This window comes from Giraffa tippelskirchi, chromosome 13, assembly GCF_054371585.1.
Source record: "Giraffa tippelskirchi isolate mGirTip1 chromosome 13, T2T-mGirTip1v1.2.pri, whole genome shotgun sequence".
NCBI lineage: Eukaryota > Metazoa > Chordata > Mammalia > Artiodactyla > Giraffidae > Giraffa > Giraffa tippelskirchi.
Genome location: NC_137287.1, coordinates 102,822,233 through 102,842,389, shown reverse-complemented (window position 1 = coordinate 102,842,389; position 20,157 = coordinate 102,822,233). Strand labels below are relative to the sequence as shown.

The following is a 20,157-nucleotide window of genomic DNA, read 5'->3' as shown; positions in this document are numbered from 1 at the left end:
TCACTGGACAGAGGAGCCTGGCAGGCTACAGTCCATGGGGTCCCAAAGAGTCGGACATGACTGAACAACTTCACTTTCACTTTTCTCCAGGAAAATGATGAAAATGTCTTTTAATTTCTCCGGGTAGTGTATTTTGGCTAATAAGCGTTTTCTGGAATGTGTCACTGCCCATGTACTGGCAGTATGTGTTTTACATAATTTTAATTTTAATATTCACTTTAGAAAAACAATCACTAGACCTTGACCTAGTAATTTTACAGATAACATTACTTAGTATGTGATCAAATATAGATTTAAGAAAATGGTCTGTTGGTTTCTACAAAAATATGAAGTAAATAATTCTACAGCCTATAGACAATAAGGCAAAAAAAATTGTAAGATAACATATAGACAGCTAAAGTTTGGGCTACAAAATAGATAAAGAACATTCATTGGAGGAGACAACCAAAGCCTAAAGAGGTCAGTCGACTTTCTGAAGGCCACACAGCTGGTAAGCTCCATGGAGTCAGGAATGGGACTTGAGTTTACCTGACTCTAAATCCACAGCTCTTTACAACAGAGAATATTGTCTCACCAAATACATAAATCTTCAGGCTTTATGCTTTTATTTATTTATTTTATTAAATTTCTATTTTGAAATTGCTATAGATTGACAGGAAGTTGCAAAGACAGTAAAGAAATCCTGTATTTCTGCAAAGACACTTTCTTGGGCAGGGTATTTTAAGTGTTCAGAGGTTATTTACCACATGCTTGTCATAGACCAATTCTGATGACTTTACAATGGGTAGATTTGGGCAACTACAAGTCATAGAAATAGAGAGTAGATAGTGGTTACTCACAAAAACAGAGCAGAGTGTGGTTACCAGGGTCTGCGTGGAGATGGAAATCAGGAAATGTCGGCCAGTGGCACAAAACTTTAGTTTTGCAAGATGACTAAGTACTGAAGATCTACTGTACAACAGTGTTTCTATAGTTAACAGCATTGTATCATATACTTCAAACTGGAGAAATCCAGTTTCTCCAAATGTAACATTTTGAATAACTATCATACAATATCAAAACAAGGAAACTGACACGGCTATAATATACATGTATATTTCAACTTCATTTTATCGCGTGTTGATTAGGGTAAGCAATCAGTATACAAAATTATTCAATCAACACAAAAATATTCCTTGTGCTGCCCCTTTATAGCAACACTCCACCCCATACTTCCTTAGCATCCCTAACCCCTGGCAATAAACAATTTGCTCTCCATCTTTCTAATTTGGCTGTTTTTGAGAATGTTCTGTAAGTTGAATCATACAGTATATGACTTTTGAGGTCACTGCATATAGCAATAGTTTGTACCTTTTATTGCTGAATAGTATTCTATAGTGTGGACATACTGCAGTTTATTTCACCATTTACATATTATAGAATATTTTGGTTGTTTCTAAATTTTGGTTATTACAAATTCTTACCAGCAAGGTGTGAGGGATTCAGTCTCCCTCATCTGCATGTGGTACTGTCATGGTTTTTAATTCTAGCTGATCTAGCAGATATGTAGTACTACCTCATCCTGATCTAAAATTGCATTTTCCTAATTGCTAGTGATGTCAAACATCTTTTTGTGTACTTATTTGCCCTCCACAAATCATCTTTGGTGAGATGTCTTTCCCTTCCTCCATCTTCTAACTGCTATAAACTCTGTATAGGAGGTTTTGTTGGATACTTCTTTGCAAATAATCTTTCAGTCTGTAGTTTTTCTCCTAATCCTTTTCTTTTTTTTATTCATTGCCTCATACAGTTAATTTTTTGTTTTTTGTGGTGATAACAAGATCTCTTTCTCGCAAATGTGAAGTATATGACACAACGCTGTTTTCTATAGAAACACTGTTGTATAATAGATCTTCAGCACTTATTCATCTTGCATAACTGAAATTTTGTGCCACTGGCCAACATTTCCTCATTCCCTCCTCCACACAAACCCTGGTAACCACTCTCTACTCTCTGTTTCTATGACTTGTGGTTGCCCAAATCTACCCATTGTAAAAGTCATCAGAATTGGTCCATGACAAGCATGTGGTAAATAACCTCTGAACCCTTAAAATATCCTGCCTGAGAAAGTGGTCTTGGCATACTTGAGACTTGGGCCTTGTCAGGTATCTTATGCTGAGCATATGATACATGATGAATACCTGGTTTCTAGGCTTTTAGGCTAATGTGTATCAGAAGTCTAGAAGCAGAGCTTGAAGATTACAAAGCTAATTTCATTCATGTGAGTGCTCGATGCTTACGTGATTGATTTGCAATAAAAACCTGGACACCAAGGTTCCAGTGAGCTTCCTTTGCTGGCAGCACTGTGCACATGTTATCACACATTATGGCTGAGAGAATTAAGCTGCATCCATATGACTGTACTAGGAATCTTATATCTGGTTTTTTCTAGACTCATTCATCTTTTTCTTTTGCTGATTTCAGTCTTTATTCTTTAAATGTAATACATTGTACACATGAGCTTATCCAGGTCCTTCTGGTAAATCATCAAACCTGACAGGTTATAGGGATCATCCAAAGCAGCTAGACATATGTAACAATGGAATAGAATTGAGAGTCTAGAATTGAATCTTAATGCTTATGTCAATTGGCTTTCTATAAGGGTTTCAAGACAATTCAATGAAGAAACAGTCATCTTTTTAACAAATAGAACTGAGAAAATTGGAGGACCACATGAAAAAGACAAAATTTAGACTCCTATGTTAGATCATGCAAAATTAAATTAAAATGGATCAAAGAGATAAGTGTTAGAGTTAAAATTAAAATCTCTTAAGATGAAAACATAAGAGTAAAGCTTCAAGATCTTGAATCGAGATGATTTTTTTAGATATGACACCGAAAGCAAAAGCGGCAAAAAAGAAAGTTCATCAAAATTTAAAACTTATACTTTAAAAGATACCATCAATAAAGTGAAAAAGGTACCTAGAGAATGGAGGATATACATAAATATAAAATGTCTAACACATCAAATCATATATCTAACAAGCATAACTCAAGAGATGGGGTATTTCAGACTGGAGCTGGAACCTGTGCAAAAATGAGGCAAATGCAAATACTATCTTTCTAACATTTTATGAGAAGTTAGCAGCAATTTGGGGGTCAATTCTCATTTAGAGAATTTATGGACCATTAAGCTACAGGGGACCCTGAGCAGCAATGATAAAAAGAAAGCAAAATCTAGCGTGCTGCATGATAGCGTACATCTATATTAAAGGAAAAGGAATATAAAGGAGTTTTAGAAAGACATAATGATCAAAGTAGTGGAAGAACCACCATCAGCCTGCATTAGGTAGTGTTGGAAGACTAACTTTCTTGAATTTTTAAAAATTTTGAACATGTGTTTTTTCTAACACAACTTTAAATTGAGACAATTTCATTGTAAACTTATATAGTAAGATGCTATGATTACTGGTGTGCTATAAAAATTGACATATAAAAAATTTCAATTTAGTATGAATGCATAGAATTTGTTATTGACAATAATCCATTTAATGAATATGCAAAGAATCACTTCCTTAACAATCATTCAGTGGGTACAAAGTAATTTCAGTTTTGCATTGTTGAACTTTGCCAATTGATAATGTAGTACCTTTTTAAATAAATGTGGTTGTCTTTTACATCATCTTAATGCACATTCCTTGCTTTATGCTTTTTGCTAATGAATTATTACTAGATGCTTATTTTATATGTATTTTAGACTATGGAAATGAGTTTAGACAAAAACAAATTCTAGAAATTTTCTTATTCAAGTTCAAAATGGGTCATAAAGCAGTGGAGACCACTTGCAACATCAACAGTGCATTTGGTCCAGGAACTTCTAATGAACATATAGTGCAGTGGTGGTTCAAGAAGTGTTGCAAAGGAGACAAGAGTCTTGATGAGGGGTGTAGTGGCCAGTCATTGGAAGTTGACAACGACCAATTGAGAGCATCATCAAAGCTGATCCTCTTACAATTACACAAGAAGTTTCCCAAGAACTCGACGTTGATCATTCTACAGTTGTTTGGCATTTGAAGCAAATTGGAAAGGTGAAAAAGCTCAATAAGTGGGTGTCTCATGAGATGACCGCAAATCAAAAAAATTGTCATTTTAAAGGGTCATCTTCTCTTATTCTACACAACAACAATGAATCATTTCTTGATCAGATTGTGAGGAGTGATGAAAAGTGGATTTTATACAATTAGTTCAGTGGTTGGACTGAGAAGAAGCTCCAAAGCACTTCCCAAAGCCAAACTTGCACCAAGAAGAGGTCATGGTCACTGTTTGGTGATCTGCTGCCAGCCTGATCCACTACAGCTGTATAAATCCCAGTGAAACCATTACATCTGAGAAGTATGCTTGGCAAATTGATGAGCCAAACCAAAAACTGCAACGCCTGCAGCCAGCATTGGTCAACTGGAGGGCCCAATGTTTCTCTGCCATAATGCCCAACAGCATGTCACACGACCAATGCTTCAAAAGTTGAATAAACTAGGCTATGAAGTTTTGCCTCATCAACATATTCACCTGACCTATCGCCAACCAACTACCACTTCTTCAAGCATCTTGACAACTTTTTGCAGGGAAAATGCTTCCACAACCAACAGGATGCAGAAAATGCTTTTCAAGAGTTCGTTGAATCCAGAAGCATGGATTTTTATGCTACAGGATTAAACAAACTTATTTCTCATTGTCAAAATTATGTTGATTGTTCAGTTCAGTTCAGTTCAGTCACTGAGTCGTGTCCGACTCTTTGCGACCCCATAACTGCAGCACACCAGGCCTCCCTGTCCATCACCAACTCCCAGAGTCCACCCAAACCCATGTCCATCGAGTCAGTGATGCCATCCAGCCATCTCATCCTCTGTCGTCCCCTTCTCCTCCTGCCCTCAATCCTTCCCAGCATCAGGGTCTTTTCCAATGAGTCAACCCTTCGCATCAGGTGGCCAAAGTATTGGAGTTCCAGCTTCAACATCAGTCTTACCAATGAACACCCAGGACTGATCTCCTTTAGGATGGACTGGTTGGATCTTCTTGCAGTCCAAGGGACTCTCAAGAGTGTTCTCCAATACCACAATTCAAAAGCATCAATTCTTCTGCACTCAGCTTTCTTTATAGTCCAACTCTCACATCCATACATGACCACTGGAAAAACCATAGCCTTGACTAGACAGACCTTTGTTGGCAAAGTAATGCCTCTGCTTTTTAATATGCTGTTTAGGTTGGTCATAACTTTCCTTCCAAGGAGTAAGCGTCTTTTAATTTCATGGCTGCAATCACCATCTACAGTGATATTGGAGCCCAGAAAAATAAAGTCAGCCACTGTTGCCACTGTTTCTCCATCTATTTGCCATGAAGTGATGGGAATGGTTCCTATTTTGATGAATAAAGATGTGTTTGAGCCTAGTTATAATGATTTAAAATTCAATGTCTGAAACCACCGTTAAATTTGTATCAACCTAATAGAAATATTACATCACTTTTCCTCTTTAAACTAATTCCAGTAGCTTATTTTTATTCTACCATACCCATAAAATTAGGCCTTAATGTAATAAATTTTTATTTTTGAAAGTCTATATTGATAATTCTATCATATTTCTCTGCAACAAAACATGAATATATAATTTTTATTGTGAAATCTGTGTAAATATAAAGCTATAAATATTTAACATTTCAGGATTGAATCATTATTGTAATATGTGGAACAAAACCGATTAGAACCACATAAATGTATTATAAAATGTGAAAAACTATTATTGAAGAAGAAAACTTTTTTGTTTTACTATAAAAGCATCCTCTTAGTAAATAGATAGTGCTTTCTCTATATTGGTTTATATATACATAGATGAATATTACTTTTACTAATGAGATGAAGGTCAGTATCAACTGTCTTCCCAATTTTTATTTTTAAAAATGGAATTACCAAGAGACCTTATCCAATCAAAAGTAAATATGAAGGTTGAAAGATTAGGTGTCAGATATATAAATGATAGATACACACAAAGAGAGAGAAATGCAGTTCTTTTAAGTTCTTACAAATTGTATGCCAAAAATCCCATCGTAAGCTATCACTAAAGTTTATATACAAAGATCTATCAAACACCAGCTGATTTGCTCTGCTGTCCCTGCTTTGGGAAACAAGAATTGAAAGTCACTTGATTTTCCCAAAGGATTTATTGTCCAAAGTCTGTGATTACTTACTTTCTGAACACCAGTACCAATCTTTCAATTATCCACTGATTTGATACCTGCAGGTTTTTCCAAGATGAGCAATCCACGATTGTCAGAAAAAAAGGGGAGAGGGGTAAGTCTTCATTCAAGAGTGAGAGAAGAGAAATTTAGAATGTGGAGATAGAAAAGAACATGTTAGGAATGGTTTGAATATCACAACACATTAAAAAACCAAGGGTCAAAAAATGAGTTCCCTTGAATTATCAACATGCATATGTTGGAAAAAACATTGTATCCAGTGTTCCAGCTTGATGTTTATTACTTTGTATTGTCCGACCTTCTCATATTTGTTGAGATGATTACATGAAGAGCAAGAGCTCAAAGTTTTACTGAGCATCCACCACTCACAAGGCACTGGTCTACCACCTTGGGACACAGTCAGGAACCAGAGCACGGTGTAAGGACTCCGTACATTAGAGTGAAGATGACGAGCTGTAGGTACATAACTAATGAAATGATGCAAAAGGACAGCAAAGAAATCTACAAAATATTTCAAAGAGTTTAAGCGATAGGAAGAAAATGATGCAAAATAGAGTGAGGAGTGGTCTTATGGATTATTTCTAAGGAGGTGACATTTAAGGGAAAGGTATAGAAGAAGAATAGGCTGAGGCAGAGTGGTGGCCTCAGGATGTCTTTATGGTGAAAGAATGCCTCTGTGAAGTTGGCATGTGACCTGTGTGATGAGGTGTTTGCCATACAAAAACAATGGAGAAGAGCAACTTGGACCAAGGTACACTAGAAAGAAGGTGATCCACTTGCCCAGGCTTGCTAAGGACTTTCTTGGTCTCGGTACTCTAACTCCCATGTTCTGGGAAGACCCTCAGTCCCAGGCAAAGTAGGATATTTGTCAGCCTAACAGGAGGCCCAAGAGCTATTGGAATATGAGGTCTACTTAATATCTCTTCTATCACTAAGACCCCTGGCAACTTGACCTAGACAAAATAAAAAGAATTAGAGAGTAAACCTTCTCGATTCTGAGACCTTTAGGCATCTGACTCTGCGGCTCTCAATAACACCCCAACCATAGCTCAGCACATGAATAATTAATCAACTTGGAGTGAATAGCTGCTTCTTGGTGATATCAGAGAGTAAAGTTGCAGAACCACCAGCTTCTGTACAAACAGCATGTGCATGACAGAGGCAGATGAAGCATAGGCACCCTACACATGATGAGTATTCATGGACAAAGTGGACATCTGAACAGGCACACAATGAGACAACCACAGTTGGAGGTTTTGAGTAGACATTTGAGTGGAAAGAGCATTGAGAAGATAAGTAGAATTCATGATGTAGTTCTTAATAGGATATGCTCTCAAGGCAAGTCTGACTTGCACCTCTGTCTAGTTAAATAAGTGTTTGTGGTGGATGCGGTAGTTTTTAACTATAACTGGATTTGTTTCTGGTTGAAGTATTAAACAAAATTTGACCTCATGGTACAAACAGGGGTTTAAAGTCAACACTTACAAAAAATGTTGGCAGGGGCAGGGAAGGGAGAACTTGTCTGGAAATTTTTATGTGACTGCATAGGTTCTTCACATATGATAGTAGGGTTTCAGGCATTAATAAAATCAAATTTTCTGTCTCAACTATTGAGGCAGCTCAAAACTGTGACATTTGTTTTATTTATTTATTCATTGTGGAAAAATATACAGACACACAAACATCACTTGAAACCAAATATTAGCACATATACATTAGTATATCAGAGGAAAACAGAAAAAGAATTTAAGCCCAATATGAAGGATTCCTATATCTTCTATACACTTATTGTTATATATTTCTAATTATAAGGTAACTCTTCATTCTTGCCTTGGCAGTTGCATAAGTCCATCTCTATGGCATCCAATCCCTGATAGAACTGTCCCCTGTAAAATAACATCAGTAGAATTGGCTCCCTGGATATTAGTCCCCAAACTTATATAGATCTGCTGTCTCAGGCTCATCAGAAAACGTTGTATCCTTAGTGCTCTCAGGAGTAGGTGTCAAAATCAAGGAAGAATCTCTCTGGAAAGCAGTGGCCCCAGTTACTTTGCTTTGTTGAGTCATAGTTGTTTTAACTGTTACCTCATCAGTAAACCCAGATTCTGGGGAAAAAGGAAAATCATCACGAGTAATATATTCAACATTTATATCTTTGGGGAAGGTAGGATGGATTGGCCATTGAGTGTACAGATCATCACTTCTTAGGGGAATGCAGCATGATTGCTTGTTCATACAAAGTAATTTGTACCTTTCAAGAAGTAAACATCGTTTTCTGCAGTGTCCTATATCATTCTTCCAGCATCTTTCAACAAACCAGCCAGCTGCAGGGAAAAAACCAAGCAGTCAATTTTTAAATTCTAGCAAAAGATTACAAACAGCAATTCCAAAATTTGACAACCACTACTATGGCCATCTAAAATAATATGATAAAAATACTATAAGCCATTTGGAGAGACAAAGAAGAAAGCTAAAACTTTATAGTAAAAACTGTGACATGTGCCATTAAGGAAATTGCTGTGGGTGGGAAGAGGGACAGAGTGAAGGAGGGGGAGGAGGCAGGAGAGAGTCTGGAGAAGGAAATAAGAGGAGGGGAAAGAAAATAAGACAGAGGACACATATGTAAAGCTGATATTTAAGCCACAGAAGGCAAGAAAGATGAAAGGAGGCAACAGGATACACAGGAGGCAAAGAGTATTTCAGAATGCATGCTAAGTCACTTCAGTCATGTCCGACTCTTTGTGACCCTAGATTCCTCTGTCCATGAGATTTTCCAGGCAAGAATAACAGAGTAGGCTGCCATTTCCTTCTCCAAAAGGACCAGCAAATGCTCAGCCTCAGTATTAAGAAACAGCATAGTGTCTTTAAGGTATTGAGAGTCTGAAATATAATGTGCAAGGAGCAGAGGAGACGAAATGAACTTGAAGTAGCAATGCCATCATCTAGTACCTATAGGCCATTTTGAAGCATTTTCATTTATTTCAAACCATCATATGTTCTAATTTACTTTAAATTTTAGATGGTTAGCCAGGATAACACACAGAAATTAGTTAAGAGAAAAGGAAGAATAGAATTTGGGAAACGTGTTCAGACAGATAAAACTTGATGGCAGCTGGAACTGAGGCTATGAGAACTGTGGAATGAAGAGGACAGATTTCAGACACTGATTCTTTGAATAAAAAGGTAATTGGAAGATGGAGAAATCCAAGTACATTACTACATTTCTGAGTAGATATAAGGGAGATTCATGTTGCTTGCCATTCATAGAATAGTAAACTGAGGAAAGAATATGATCTGGAGGGAGGAGAAAAAGTGGTTACAAGTATTTGTTTTGGGGCATTTAACACAGTACAGGCTTTCTCTGGTGGCTCAGTGGTAAAGAGTCTGTCTGCCAATGCAAGAGACATGAGTTTGATCCCTGGGTTGGGAAGATTCTCTGGAGAAGGAAATGGCAACCCACTTCAGTATTCTTGCCTGGGAAATCCCATAGACAGAGGAGCCTGGCAGGCTACAGTCCATGGGTTTGCAAACAAGCTGGACAAACAGCGACTAAACAATAACAACAACACAATATAGCTCAGAGGTACAAAGGGCAGTGGGATATAACTGTAGCAACTCAGTAGAGAAGTTTATACTTCAGTTGTAAATTTTGGAATCATTGCTTATGGTAGTATGTAAAGCTATAGTTATAGATTAAGTGTAGTGCGTGTTGGAATAATATGACATAAAAGGGACCATGATTAAATTATGATTTGTGTCAATACTGAAAGCTCAGCTAAGAGGAAAATATTCAGAAGGAACAGCCAGATAAATTGGAGCAAAACAGGAGAATGAGGCCCTAGAGAATTAGATTAGCTTCCCCAAAACAAGACCTTGGGAAAAATTGTGAGTGATGTATAATAATTAATTAAGAGGCATTCAGTACACCTCCCCACCCCCACCCCCGACTCCATTCCTAAAATCAGTTTGGAAATGGAGAAGTTAAGGAATTAAAACAGCAAAAAAAAGAAAGGTGAGTTATACAATTAATTACCACTGTGGTTGACTAGAGCTTAATCCTACATGGAACTCTGGCAACAAATGTATGGCTAGGGCAAAACTATTATTCTTGAGGGTCAGAGGAGCTGGAATATTTCTTCCCACCATTCTGCCAGCCAGTAGTTAATATAATCCAAGAGTGAGCTGATAATTCCATGACATTTCTGGAATGCCCACTATAGGGCTGATTTGCAAGCAATCAACCATGCTTTGAGATACTGCTGGTGAAATCAGCCTGGTGTGCATGAAAATGGCAAATGCCACAGGGACACAAGAAAAGTTGTATCAAGTATGACTAGATTATGCAAGTGAGGAAAATGTTTCCTAAAAGAACACATGAACATTTGTAGGCAAATGCTGCTGTGAGGTTGAGCAAGGTAAGTCAGATGTCTCTATTGTATTTATTTTTTTTTCTTTTTTTATAAATTTATTTATTTTAGCTGGGGGCTAATTACTTTACAATATTGTAATAGTTTTTGCCATACATTGACATGAATCAGCCATGGGTTTACATGTGTTCCCCTTCCTGGACCCACAATGAGCATCACCGGTAATCTTCAGAGTGGTAGTGAGATGGAGCAGGACACTACAGTCCTTGCCCCCCACCACCACCATGTCCTCTGCCCGCCTTTTGTCTGTGGAAAACTTTAGTCAAAGAATAAGTTTAATCAGAGAAGTGAGAAATGCAGAAACAAAGGAAAACAGCCAAAGGAGACGAAATAATAATAATGTAATCATTAAGCATAGTCAAGGACCTTTAGTTCTTTCTCAAGGGCTAAAAGATAATATTCTAGGCCATATCCTGTGAGCCGTCTTATATATAATAAAACACCAGGTGGAGAAGTTAATGACATGATGACTGTACCCATGATGGGAGCTGCCACAATTCCTAGAACTGGTCCCAAAGAAATGGGAAAAAATGGACCCTGGAACTGAAGATTAACTGTAACTGTACCTAAAACAACCATGATGATGCTGGCCAGACCACTGATGACCAGTTTGAAGATGACTGTTAGAGATGACAGTGTTGTTTCTGCATGTAGCCATCCCCTATTTCTGTCTATAAAAGCTCGTGCCCACCTTGCTTGTGCAGGGGGGAGTCAGCTTTTGGACAGATGTCTGCCACCCTCCCCTCCAGTTGCTGGAACCTGAAATAAAGCAAACTTTCCTTTCCACCAACCTGGCTTTTGAGTGGTGAGCAGCTGGACACCACACACACTCTTTTGGTAACAGCAGGAAACGGAGAAACAAGTAAAGTGATTGACATGTGAATGAGAGAAGTAAAAGTAGCACCTGGAGACCAAATTCTTAGAAAGTTTAACTTCTTAGAAAGAACAGAGAAATAGATAAGTACTTGGAGGTCAATATGAAGTCAAGAGAGGGTTTTTCAGGTTTGTTTTGAAGACTGGAAATAACAGAACACATCTGTAAATATTAAGAAAAAAAGAAGTAGAAAGGGGGAGATTAAAGTAGAAGAGAGAAATGAGGAAAAAATGAAGGGTATAGTCCTTGATTAGGTGACAAAGATCAAGACCATATACAATACTTGACTGACCTGGAGAAGGCACACTACCTCAGCTATGTCAAGAAGAAAAGAGAAGATGGATGCAAAGCCATACTGGACATTAACTTTAAAAATATACAACACATAAAAGTTGAGTTATGTTTTATGTGGTAGAAAGTTTCAGGACTTAAGCCCAGGAAGCAGCATCTCAAGTAACCCCAAGGAAATTGCTCCAGGAAGGCAAGGCAGGCTGGCTGGTTTTATAGAAGTTTTCCAGCAAAGGGCAGCTAGTCAGAACATCAAAAGATTATTGTGAATTAAAGGAAAACCAGATATCTCAAGTTAAGGAAGTTGTTGTTTTTCTATGTATGGGAAAAGACATGAGTCTGGACTCACTGAAATCATTCCTTTGATATCCACTTCACCTATCTGGGGTCAGTTCTTCTGGGTTTTTACATCTCGAGTTTCCTCAGTGCTCACCATGGGGAGTGATTGCAGTTTGATGACTGCTAAATGGCAGATATTCTTCCTGAGTTCCATCAGGGCTCACCATCCATGGTGGCTGCAATTGCTGATGATTGTGGCATCCTTTGTTTACTGATATGGCAGGAAATTTCCCAATTCTCACTGGCATGAGTGTTGGCAATGGTAAAAATAAAAGTGCTATTTGAATTTTTAAAGCCTTGAGATGTGGGATAAAGTCCTAAGATGGGGGAGGAGGGAGACACAGACAGGAGTAGGAGTAGGAAAATTGAAGAGAAAGAATGTCAGTGCAAAATAGCGGTTAAGAAAGAAGAACAATCAACTTAGACAAACAATACAGTAGGCTTTCTAAGAAGCATCAAAATTAATTGGAGGGCGAGGATATGCAGGCGGATTCTTTACCAGCTGAGCCACCAGGGAAGCCCAAAAATACTGGAGTGGGTAGCCTGTCACTTCTCCAGGGGGTCTTCCCAACCCAGGAATCAAACAGGGATCTCCTGCATTGCAGGCGGATTCTTTACCAACTGAGCTACTAGGGAAGCCAAAGTGAAACTAGTCTGTTCCATTTATCAAGCAACTACATGACCATCTTTCTCAGCAAACTGCCCAAGAAGCACCAACGTCGGTGTAGTCTAGGAAACAACTAGTGCAAAAGCTGTATGTTGGAGGAAGACAATGATGTATGAGGAAGGTCAAGTAATTCTCAAAGCCACCTTTTTTGGATTTTATTTGATAAAGTAAGAAAAGTACCATTTGTGGGTTGAGATAGAGAAAGAGAGCACAATGAAAATTTGGCTCCTGTTTCCTCCACCAGGACATCACTTCTCCAGTGATTTGTCATTTTTTGTTAATTATTTTACTGGCTCCAATTCTTTTCCCTTGGTAAAATTTCCTGTAGATTTCAGAGGTAACCATTCCACCTCTTTCATGCTGGACAAAGTCTAACACTGCTTCCACTTTCCTCACTTCTACAAAGATTACTTTGCCACGTCTTTTCCTCCAGGGTGTCCATCCTTGAAACCTGTGTCCTCTCAGCATTTCTGTTCCATTCCCAAACTTGTTAAACCATCTTCTTCTGTCCATTCTTCTTCACTCTTGCCTCTCACTTCATTGCTCACTACTCTTTTTCAACTATTCCCTCCAGAGCTGGAATTTGTGTACAGCCCCTCATTCAAGAGAAGTCTGAGCCCTAACTATGGTACAGTCTCTATTCTAGACATTTGGGATATATCTGTGCACCAAGCAGACAAAAACACAAGGCATACTTTCTAGCAAGGGAAACAGACAATTAAAAAACAAAGTATCCTGTATGTGAGAGGATGATAAGTGGTTTTCAGAAATAAGAAAGAATAGATTGAAGTAGAACCCATTTGGTGTGTCATAGGGATAGATGACAGTTTCTTCAATAGCAGTTAGCATAGATCTTGACAGACGGTGACAAAAAACAATAACTTTAAGATGGTGAAGGAATTAGCCATGCCAGTGTATGGGGCAAGCCCATTCTGAGCAGAGGAAATAAACAGAACTCTGTGGGTTGAGCAAGCCTGACATGTTAGAGGAAAGGTCTTGAGGTTAGTGTAACTAGAGTAGTGGGAGATGAGCTGAGAGAGATCATAAGCATCAGACCATGGAGGATCTGGTGGGCCACTGTGAGGACCCTGGTTACACCTTGTTCTGAGAGAAGAGGGGGTCACTGCAGAGATTTGAGCAGAAGAGGCACAGAGTCTGACTTCTAATGTGAGCAGATCACAGCCTACATTTTCTTGACTGAAGACTTGCAGGAGGCAACAGCAGAAGGACAGAGACCTGTGAGGAATCCACAGCAGTAATGGGTGAGAGAAGACAGTGGCTTGAATCAGAGTGGTAACACCGGAGGTGGTGAGATGGGTTGGTTCTAGACATAATTCGCAGGTAGATGTAATAGATTTCCTGATATAGATTTCACAGCTTAGAATATCAAAGATACTTCCAAGAATATGGCTTAAGCAATACAATGATGATGACTGGGAATAATCTTATAACTTGGTAAACATTATATATATATATATAAAATTACAGCAGTCATTTATTTCAAAGCTTCTCAGCCTGGAATTATTATGTCATTAGGATTTGTGACTTTCATCACCAGTATTTCAAAATCATTCATCTAAAATATGAATAACAGTGATACTACTTCAGGCACAATAAGCCATCTTGTCAAAATGTGTGAATTCTCCTGTAAGAAAAAAAAACAGATATAGAACCAGATAGCATTAACTTAAATATAGCTATTAAAAGTAGTCCACTGATGGACAGTTTAGCTTGGTAAAAAGTTTCTTTACAAACCTTCAGATGCAGTCTCACTGTAAAACACAAAATATACTCAAAATTTTAAATAGGTTGCAAAATAGAACCTATAAGTAGAAAATCTACAAATCAGCAAGGAAAACTACCATCTTCAAAATAAAAGAGAGAAACAAGCAGAACCACAGGCTTTGCAGAAAAATCAAAATACTTAATAAATATACATATATATTTGAAGTTTGATTTGAAGTTGATTTCTTCATAGTCAAATAATGGAAAATATTATAAACGTCAATATTTTCTTTTGTCTAAAGATTGCAATGTTCAGAAATTGACAATGCACTAAGTAGACAGGGATAAGTTGTATTTCTAGGAATATTATGTTGAATGGTTTATGTCTATGAATGGTTATAAAGAATATACTTGTATATAAAACATAAACATACTTAGTAAAAATAAAAAGGGCATAAATGTCAAATTATGAAAGTGGATTTTAAAAAGACACAGAGCACCCATTACACAAAATCTATGCAGTAATAAAAAATTCAGTTTTTAGAGAATATTTAATATATGAGAAAATACTCATAATGTAATAGAAAATTTAAAGGGATGATAAACATTTTCCCCACATGGTATCCAGGAATCTCAGAGAGAGCAAATAAGGCAAAAATTGCTCCTTCTTTATTATTTCAAAACTTTCCAAAATTTCAGCTAGTAGCTTATAATCAGAATTGAGTGTAGATGATAATGCTTTATCTCACTGTCTCCATGTGAATCAAGATATAGACTCATAGGCACATATATGTCCATTTCAAAGAAGTGAATACTTTTCTAAACGAGATATAATGTCTCCAAATTTTTAGTCCGTTTTCTTAGTACATAAGAAACTCTTAAAATTACTAAGAAAGAATTCAGAAATACAATGGAATGAATGTCCAAACATATTTGCAGTTAAAGTGTGATGACTTTAAACAGAAATGAGGAAACAATTTCATTCATTGAAATATAATATATGAAAGAATGTGATAAAAATGGAGTGACCAGTGTTTGGGGAGCTGACATTCTCACACACAAGTGATAAGAGTGAGGAGGCATGTAACCTATTTGGTCAGTTGTTTGACAGTCTTCTCAGTGTGTGCGTGTGTGTGTGTTGCCATAAGTGGAAAGACATGCATTTGCTTACTAATTTTCCTTGCCAAATGGTTCCAATAATTAAAGACTGGTTTTCCAAACTTAGCAAACCACTTCAGCTGTTGTATAACAAAGGGAGACTTTGTATAATAAAAGGAACTCTTTGCTCTGTGATGGGTGAAATGAAGTGTGTGAGGGAGGCTCAGAAGAAAGGGTATATCTGTATATCTATAGCTGATTCACACTGTTGTATAGCAGAAAATAACACAACACTGTGAAGTGATTATACTCCAACTACAAAAATAGGAATATTCTATTCTATTATTATTATTCTGTCATTCCAAAAAAGTATGCATTGGATAAAGGAAAACATAAATAAAAGATGGCAGAAAATTTTTTAAAAAGAAAGGACGTTCACAACCCCAGCCATATATTGTGTATATATTAAAAATAATGAAGTAGGTTCATACTGAGAAATCTCTGAGATATAGTGCTAGTAGTACATGGCAGAAGAATCCATATGATTAATTTATATTGTGTTTTTTAAAACATGAGATATATAAATACTTGGATCTGCTAGGATACATAACTAATTTGTTAGATTACTTCATTGATTGATTCAGAGATTCTGAAAGACTGAAGAGCTGTTAACCTAGGGTAGGAAAGACCTCTTTCTTAAACTTATATAAGCCAATTGATTGCTTGAAACTTTTTAATCAATTGAAAATATTATTTTTAACCAAAGTAGATATGTTTCCAAAGTAGCATTATTTAAAAGAGTAAGCTCATTCATTACTGATCAGTTAGCAGAAGGTCCCTATTGATCACTCATCTTTTTACTGTCTTAATTTATCCCCACTTCTAACCTAAATTTGTGTTATCTGTTTCATGACAGCTCTGCCAGTTCTACAAACAGTGTGATGAACTTGTCCACCTTGCCTCAGAACATAAACAAACGAGGGCCTCCCTTGAAAGCCCTTTCACAACAAAAAAGAATTCTAGATGGTGGTAAGAGTTGGACTAAAGGGACACAACTATAAAATAGGTGCAGCAATGAAATTGTTAAAATAGAAGCAAAGTGAGGTTGAGTTAACAATGGGTAGTTATAGAGAAAGAAATAGAGGGCTACTCAGAAGACTGAGGAAAATTCTTGCCTTTGGAGAAATGTTTCAGAAATCACCCCAGACTAATAGTTGCCTATGAGTCATGCTGTGCAGGGCCACCCAGGACAGGTCATAGAGAAGACTTCTAACAAAACACGGTCCAGTGAAAAAGGAAATGGCAATCCACTCCCGTATTCTTGTCTGGAGAGCCCCCTGGACAGTATGAAGAGCCATTGATTGGAAAAGACTCTGATGCTGGGAAAGGTTGAAAGCAAAAGGAGAACGGGGCAGCAGAGGTTGAGATGGTTAGACAGCATCACCGACTCCGTGGACATGAATTTGAGCAAACTCTGAGAGATAGTGGAGGACAGGGGAGCCTGGCAGCCTGGCGTGCTACAGTGCATGGGGGTCACAAAGCGTCAAACACAATTTAATGACTGAACAACCACAGCAGATTCTTAGAGAGTAGGGACATGAAGTTGTTATCATGAAAGCACTTCCACTGCTCTGTTTTGGCCCAAAGCTCTTCCTATGGGCCCTCTTTCCCCCTCAAGACACCTGGGAACTCAGGGTCAACAACTCATGTTAGTTGCGTCTTCTCTCCACTGTAGCATCCCATTACCTTTGGTCACCAGGGTTAGTAACCCACATAGCATGAAGGTCAGCATCAGGAGATTCATGGCTTCTGGGAGAGAGGAAGGCCTGTGTCCTGAGGAGTGCAGAACACTTTGCACAGCTAGGACTCTGAGTGGTCAGCTTTACAGGCCTGTCATGGGTGATGAACCAGAGAGGGAGAGAAGGCCATGCCACCCAGAACACAAGATGCTTAACTTGCACCATTGAGTATGCGTGACAAAATAATGCTTTGTTCTAGAAACTGTAAGAGGAAACTGAGGCCTTAGGACATGAGTCATAATCCTGGGGATGTGGAAGTTCTGATGGAAGAAATTGTTCCCTCCAAAAGTCCTCCTTAACCCTGGATGGTGTCCATTACTTCTCTTCTCTCTGTATGCAGTACTGTGTATATACCCAAGTAGCAGAATGCTGTATCAAGATCCAACTTGTTTCTAACCAACATCTTATGACAGCTCATGACATCCAGTAGATTATTGTCCTTTCCATCCAAGTGATTGACCCCATCCTTTTGTATTATATTTTGTTTAAGTTGTGAAGTTTAGTTTGAATGGATTTTTAAAAAACTATGGCTATCCAGTTTTTGCAGTAACCATTTGTTGAAGTACTATCCTTGCTCCTGGAGTGGGAAATGGCAACCCAATCCCACATTCCATGGATAGAGGAGCCTGGCAATTTGCAGTCCATGGGGTCGCAGAGAGTCTGACATGACTGAGTGACTGAGCACATCCTTCCTCCGTTGAATTGCTTTGGCAGGTTTGTGAAAAATTTAGTTAGCTGTAGTTGGTACTCTATTCCATTCCATGGATTACGTACTTATTCCTCTGCCAATACAACACATTCTTGACTACTGTTGCTGTATAATATGTCTTGAGATAGTATAGTGATTCTTCATGTTTTATTCTGCTCTCTAAAAATTGTTATAGCTACCCCAGCTCCTCTGCCTTTCAATAACAATTATAGAAGAGTCTTGTGTATATCTACAAAAGATCTTACTGGGATTATGATAACAATTGAGTTAAAGCTGTGTTTTAACTTAGATAGAAATGACTTGTCTACTGTGTTGAGTCTTCCAATCAAAGGACATGGGTGCCCATGCCACTTCATTTAAGTCTTCTTAATATATCTGAAGAAGCTGAAGTTGAACAGTTCTTTGAAGACCTACAAGACCTCCTAGAACTAACACCCAAAAAAGATGTCCTTTTCATTATAGGGGACTGGAATGCAAAAGTAGGAAGTCAAGAAACGCCTGGCGTAACAGGCAAGTTTGGCCTTGGAGTACAGAATGAAACAGGGCAAAGGCTAATAGAGTTTTGCCATGAGAACGCACTGGTAATAGAAAACACCCTATTCCAACAACACAAGAGAAGACTCTACACGTGGACATCACCAGATGGTCAACACCGAAATCAGATTGATTATATTCTTTGCAGCCAAAGATGGAGAAGCTCTATACAGTCAGCAAAAACAAGACCAGGAGCAGACTGTGGCTCAGATCATGAACTGCTTATTGCCAAATTCAGACTTAAATTGAAGAAAGTAGGGAAAACCACTAGGCCATTCAGGTATGACCTAGATCAAATCCCTTATGAGTACACAGTGGAAGTGACAAATAGATTTAAGGGACTAGACCTGATAGACAGAGTGCCTGACGAACTATGGACAGAGGTTTGTGACATTGTACAGGAGACAGGGATCAAGAAAATCCCCATGGAAAAGAAATGCAAGTAAGCAAAATGGCTGTCTGAAGAGGCCTTACATATAGCTGGGAAGAGAAGAGTAGCAAAAAGCAAAGGAGAAAAGGAAAGATATTCTCATCTGAATGCAGAGTTCCAAAGAATAGCAAGGAGAGATAAGAAAGCCTTCCTCAGTGATCAGTGCAAAGAAATAGAGGAAAACAACAGATTGGGAAAGACTAGAGATCTCTTCAAGAAAATTAGAGATACCAAAGGAACATTTCATGCAAAGATGGGTTCAATAAAGGCAAGAAATGGTATGGACCTAACAGAAGCAGAAGATATTAAGAAGAGATGGCAAGAATACACAGAAGAACTGTACAAAAAAGATCTTCACGACCCAGATAATCACGATGGTGTGATCACTCACCTAGAACCAGACATCCTGGAATGTGAAGTCAAGTGGGCCTTGGAAAGCGTCACTATGAACAAAGCTAGTGGAGGTGATGGAATTCCAGTTGAGCTATTTCAAATCCTCAAAGGTGATGCTGTGAAAGTGCTGCACTCGATATGCCAGCAAATTTGGAAAACTCAGCAGTGGCCACAGGACTGGAAAAGGTCAGTTTTCATTCCAATCCCAAAGAAAGGCAATGCCAAAGAATGCTCAAACTACCGCACAATTGCACTCATCTCACATGCTAGTAAAGTAATGCTCAAAATTCTCCAAGCCAGGCTTCAGCAATACGTGAATCGTGAACTTCCAGATGTTCAAGCTGGTTTTAGAAAAGGCAGAGGAACCAGAGATCAAATTGCCAATATCCGCTGGATCATCGAAAAAGCAAGAGAGTTCCAGAAAAACATCTATTTCTGCTTTATTGACTATGCCAAAGCCTTTGACTGTGTGGATCACAATAAACTGTGGAAAATTCTGAAAGAGATGGGAATACCAGACCATCTGACCTGTCTCTTGAGAAACCTGTATGCAGGTCAGGAAGCAACAGTGAGAACTGGACATGGAACAACAGACTGGTTCCAAATAGGAAAAGGAGTTCGTCAAGGCTGTATATTGTCACCCTGC

General features: G+C 38.1%; 1 protein-coding gene across 1 annotated transcript in view; it reads right to left on the bottom strand.

The window, feature by feature from the left end:
• LOC145530980 (uncharacterized) overlaps positions 1–20,157 on the bottom strand; it is a 94,268-nt gene that overhangs the window by 13,308 nt on the left and 60,803 nt on the right. The window contains exons 4-5 of the mRNA XM_081552301.1: positions 8,480–8,552; positions 8,059–8,114 (exon numbers count right to left, since the gene is read on the bottom strand). Coding sequence (XP_081408427.1) covers positions 8,059–8,114; positions 8,480–8,552 — 129 coding nt within the window. The remainder of the gene's footprint in view (positions 1–8,058; positions 8,115–8,479; positions 8,553–20,157) is intronic.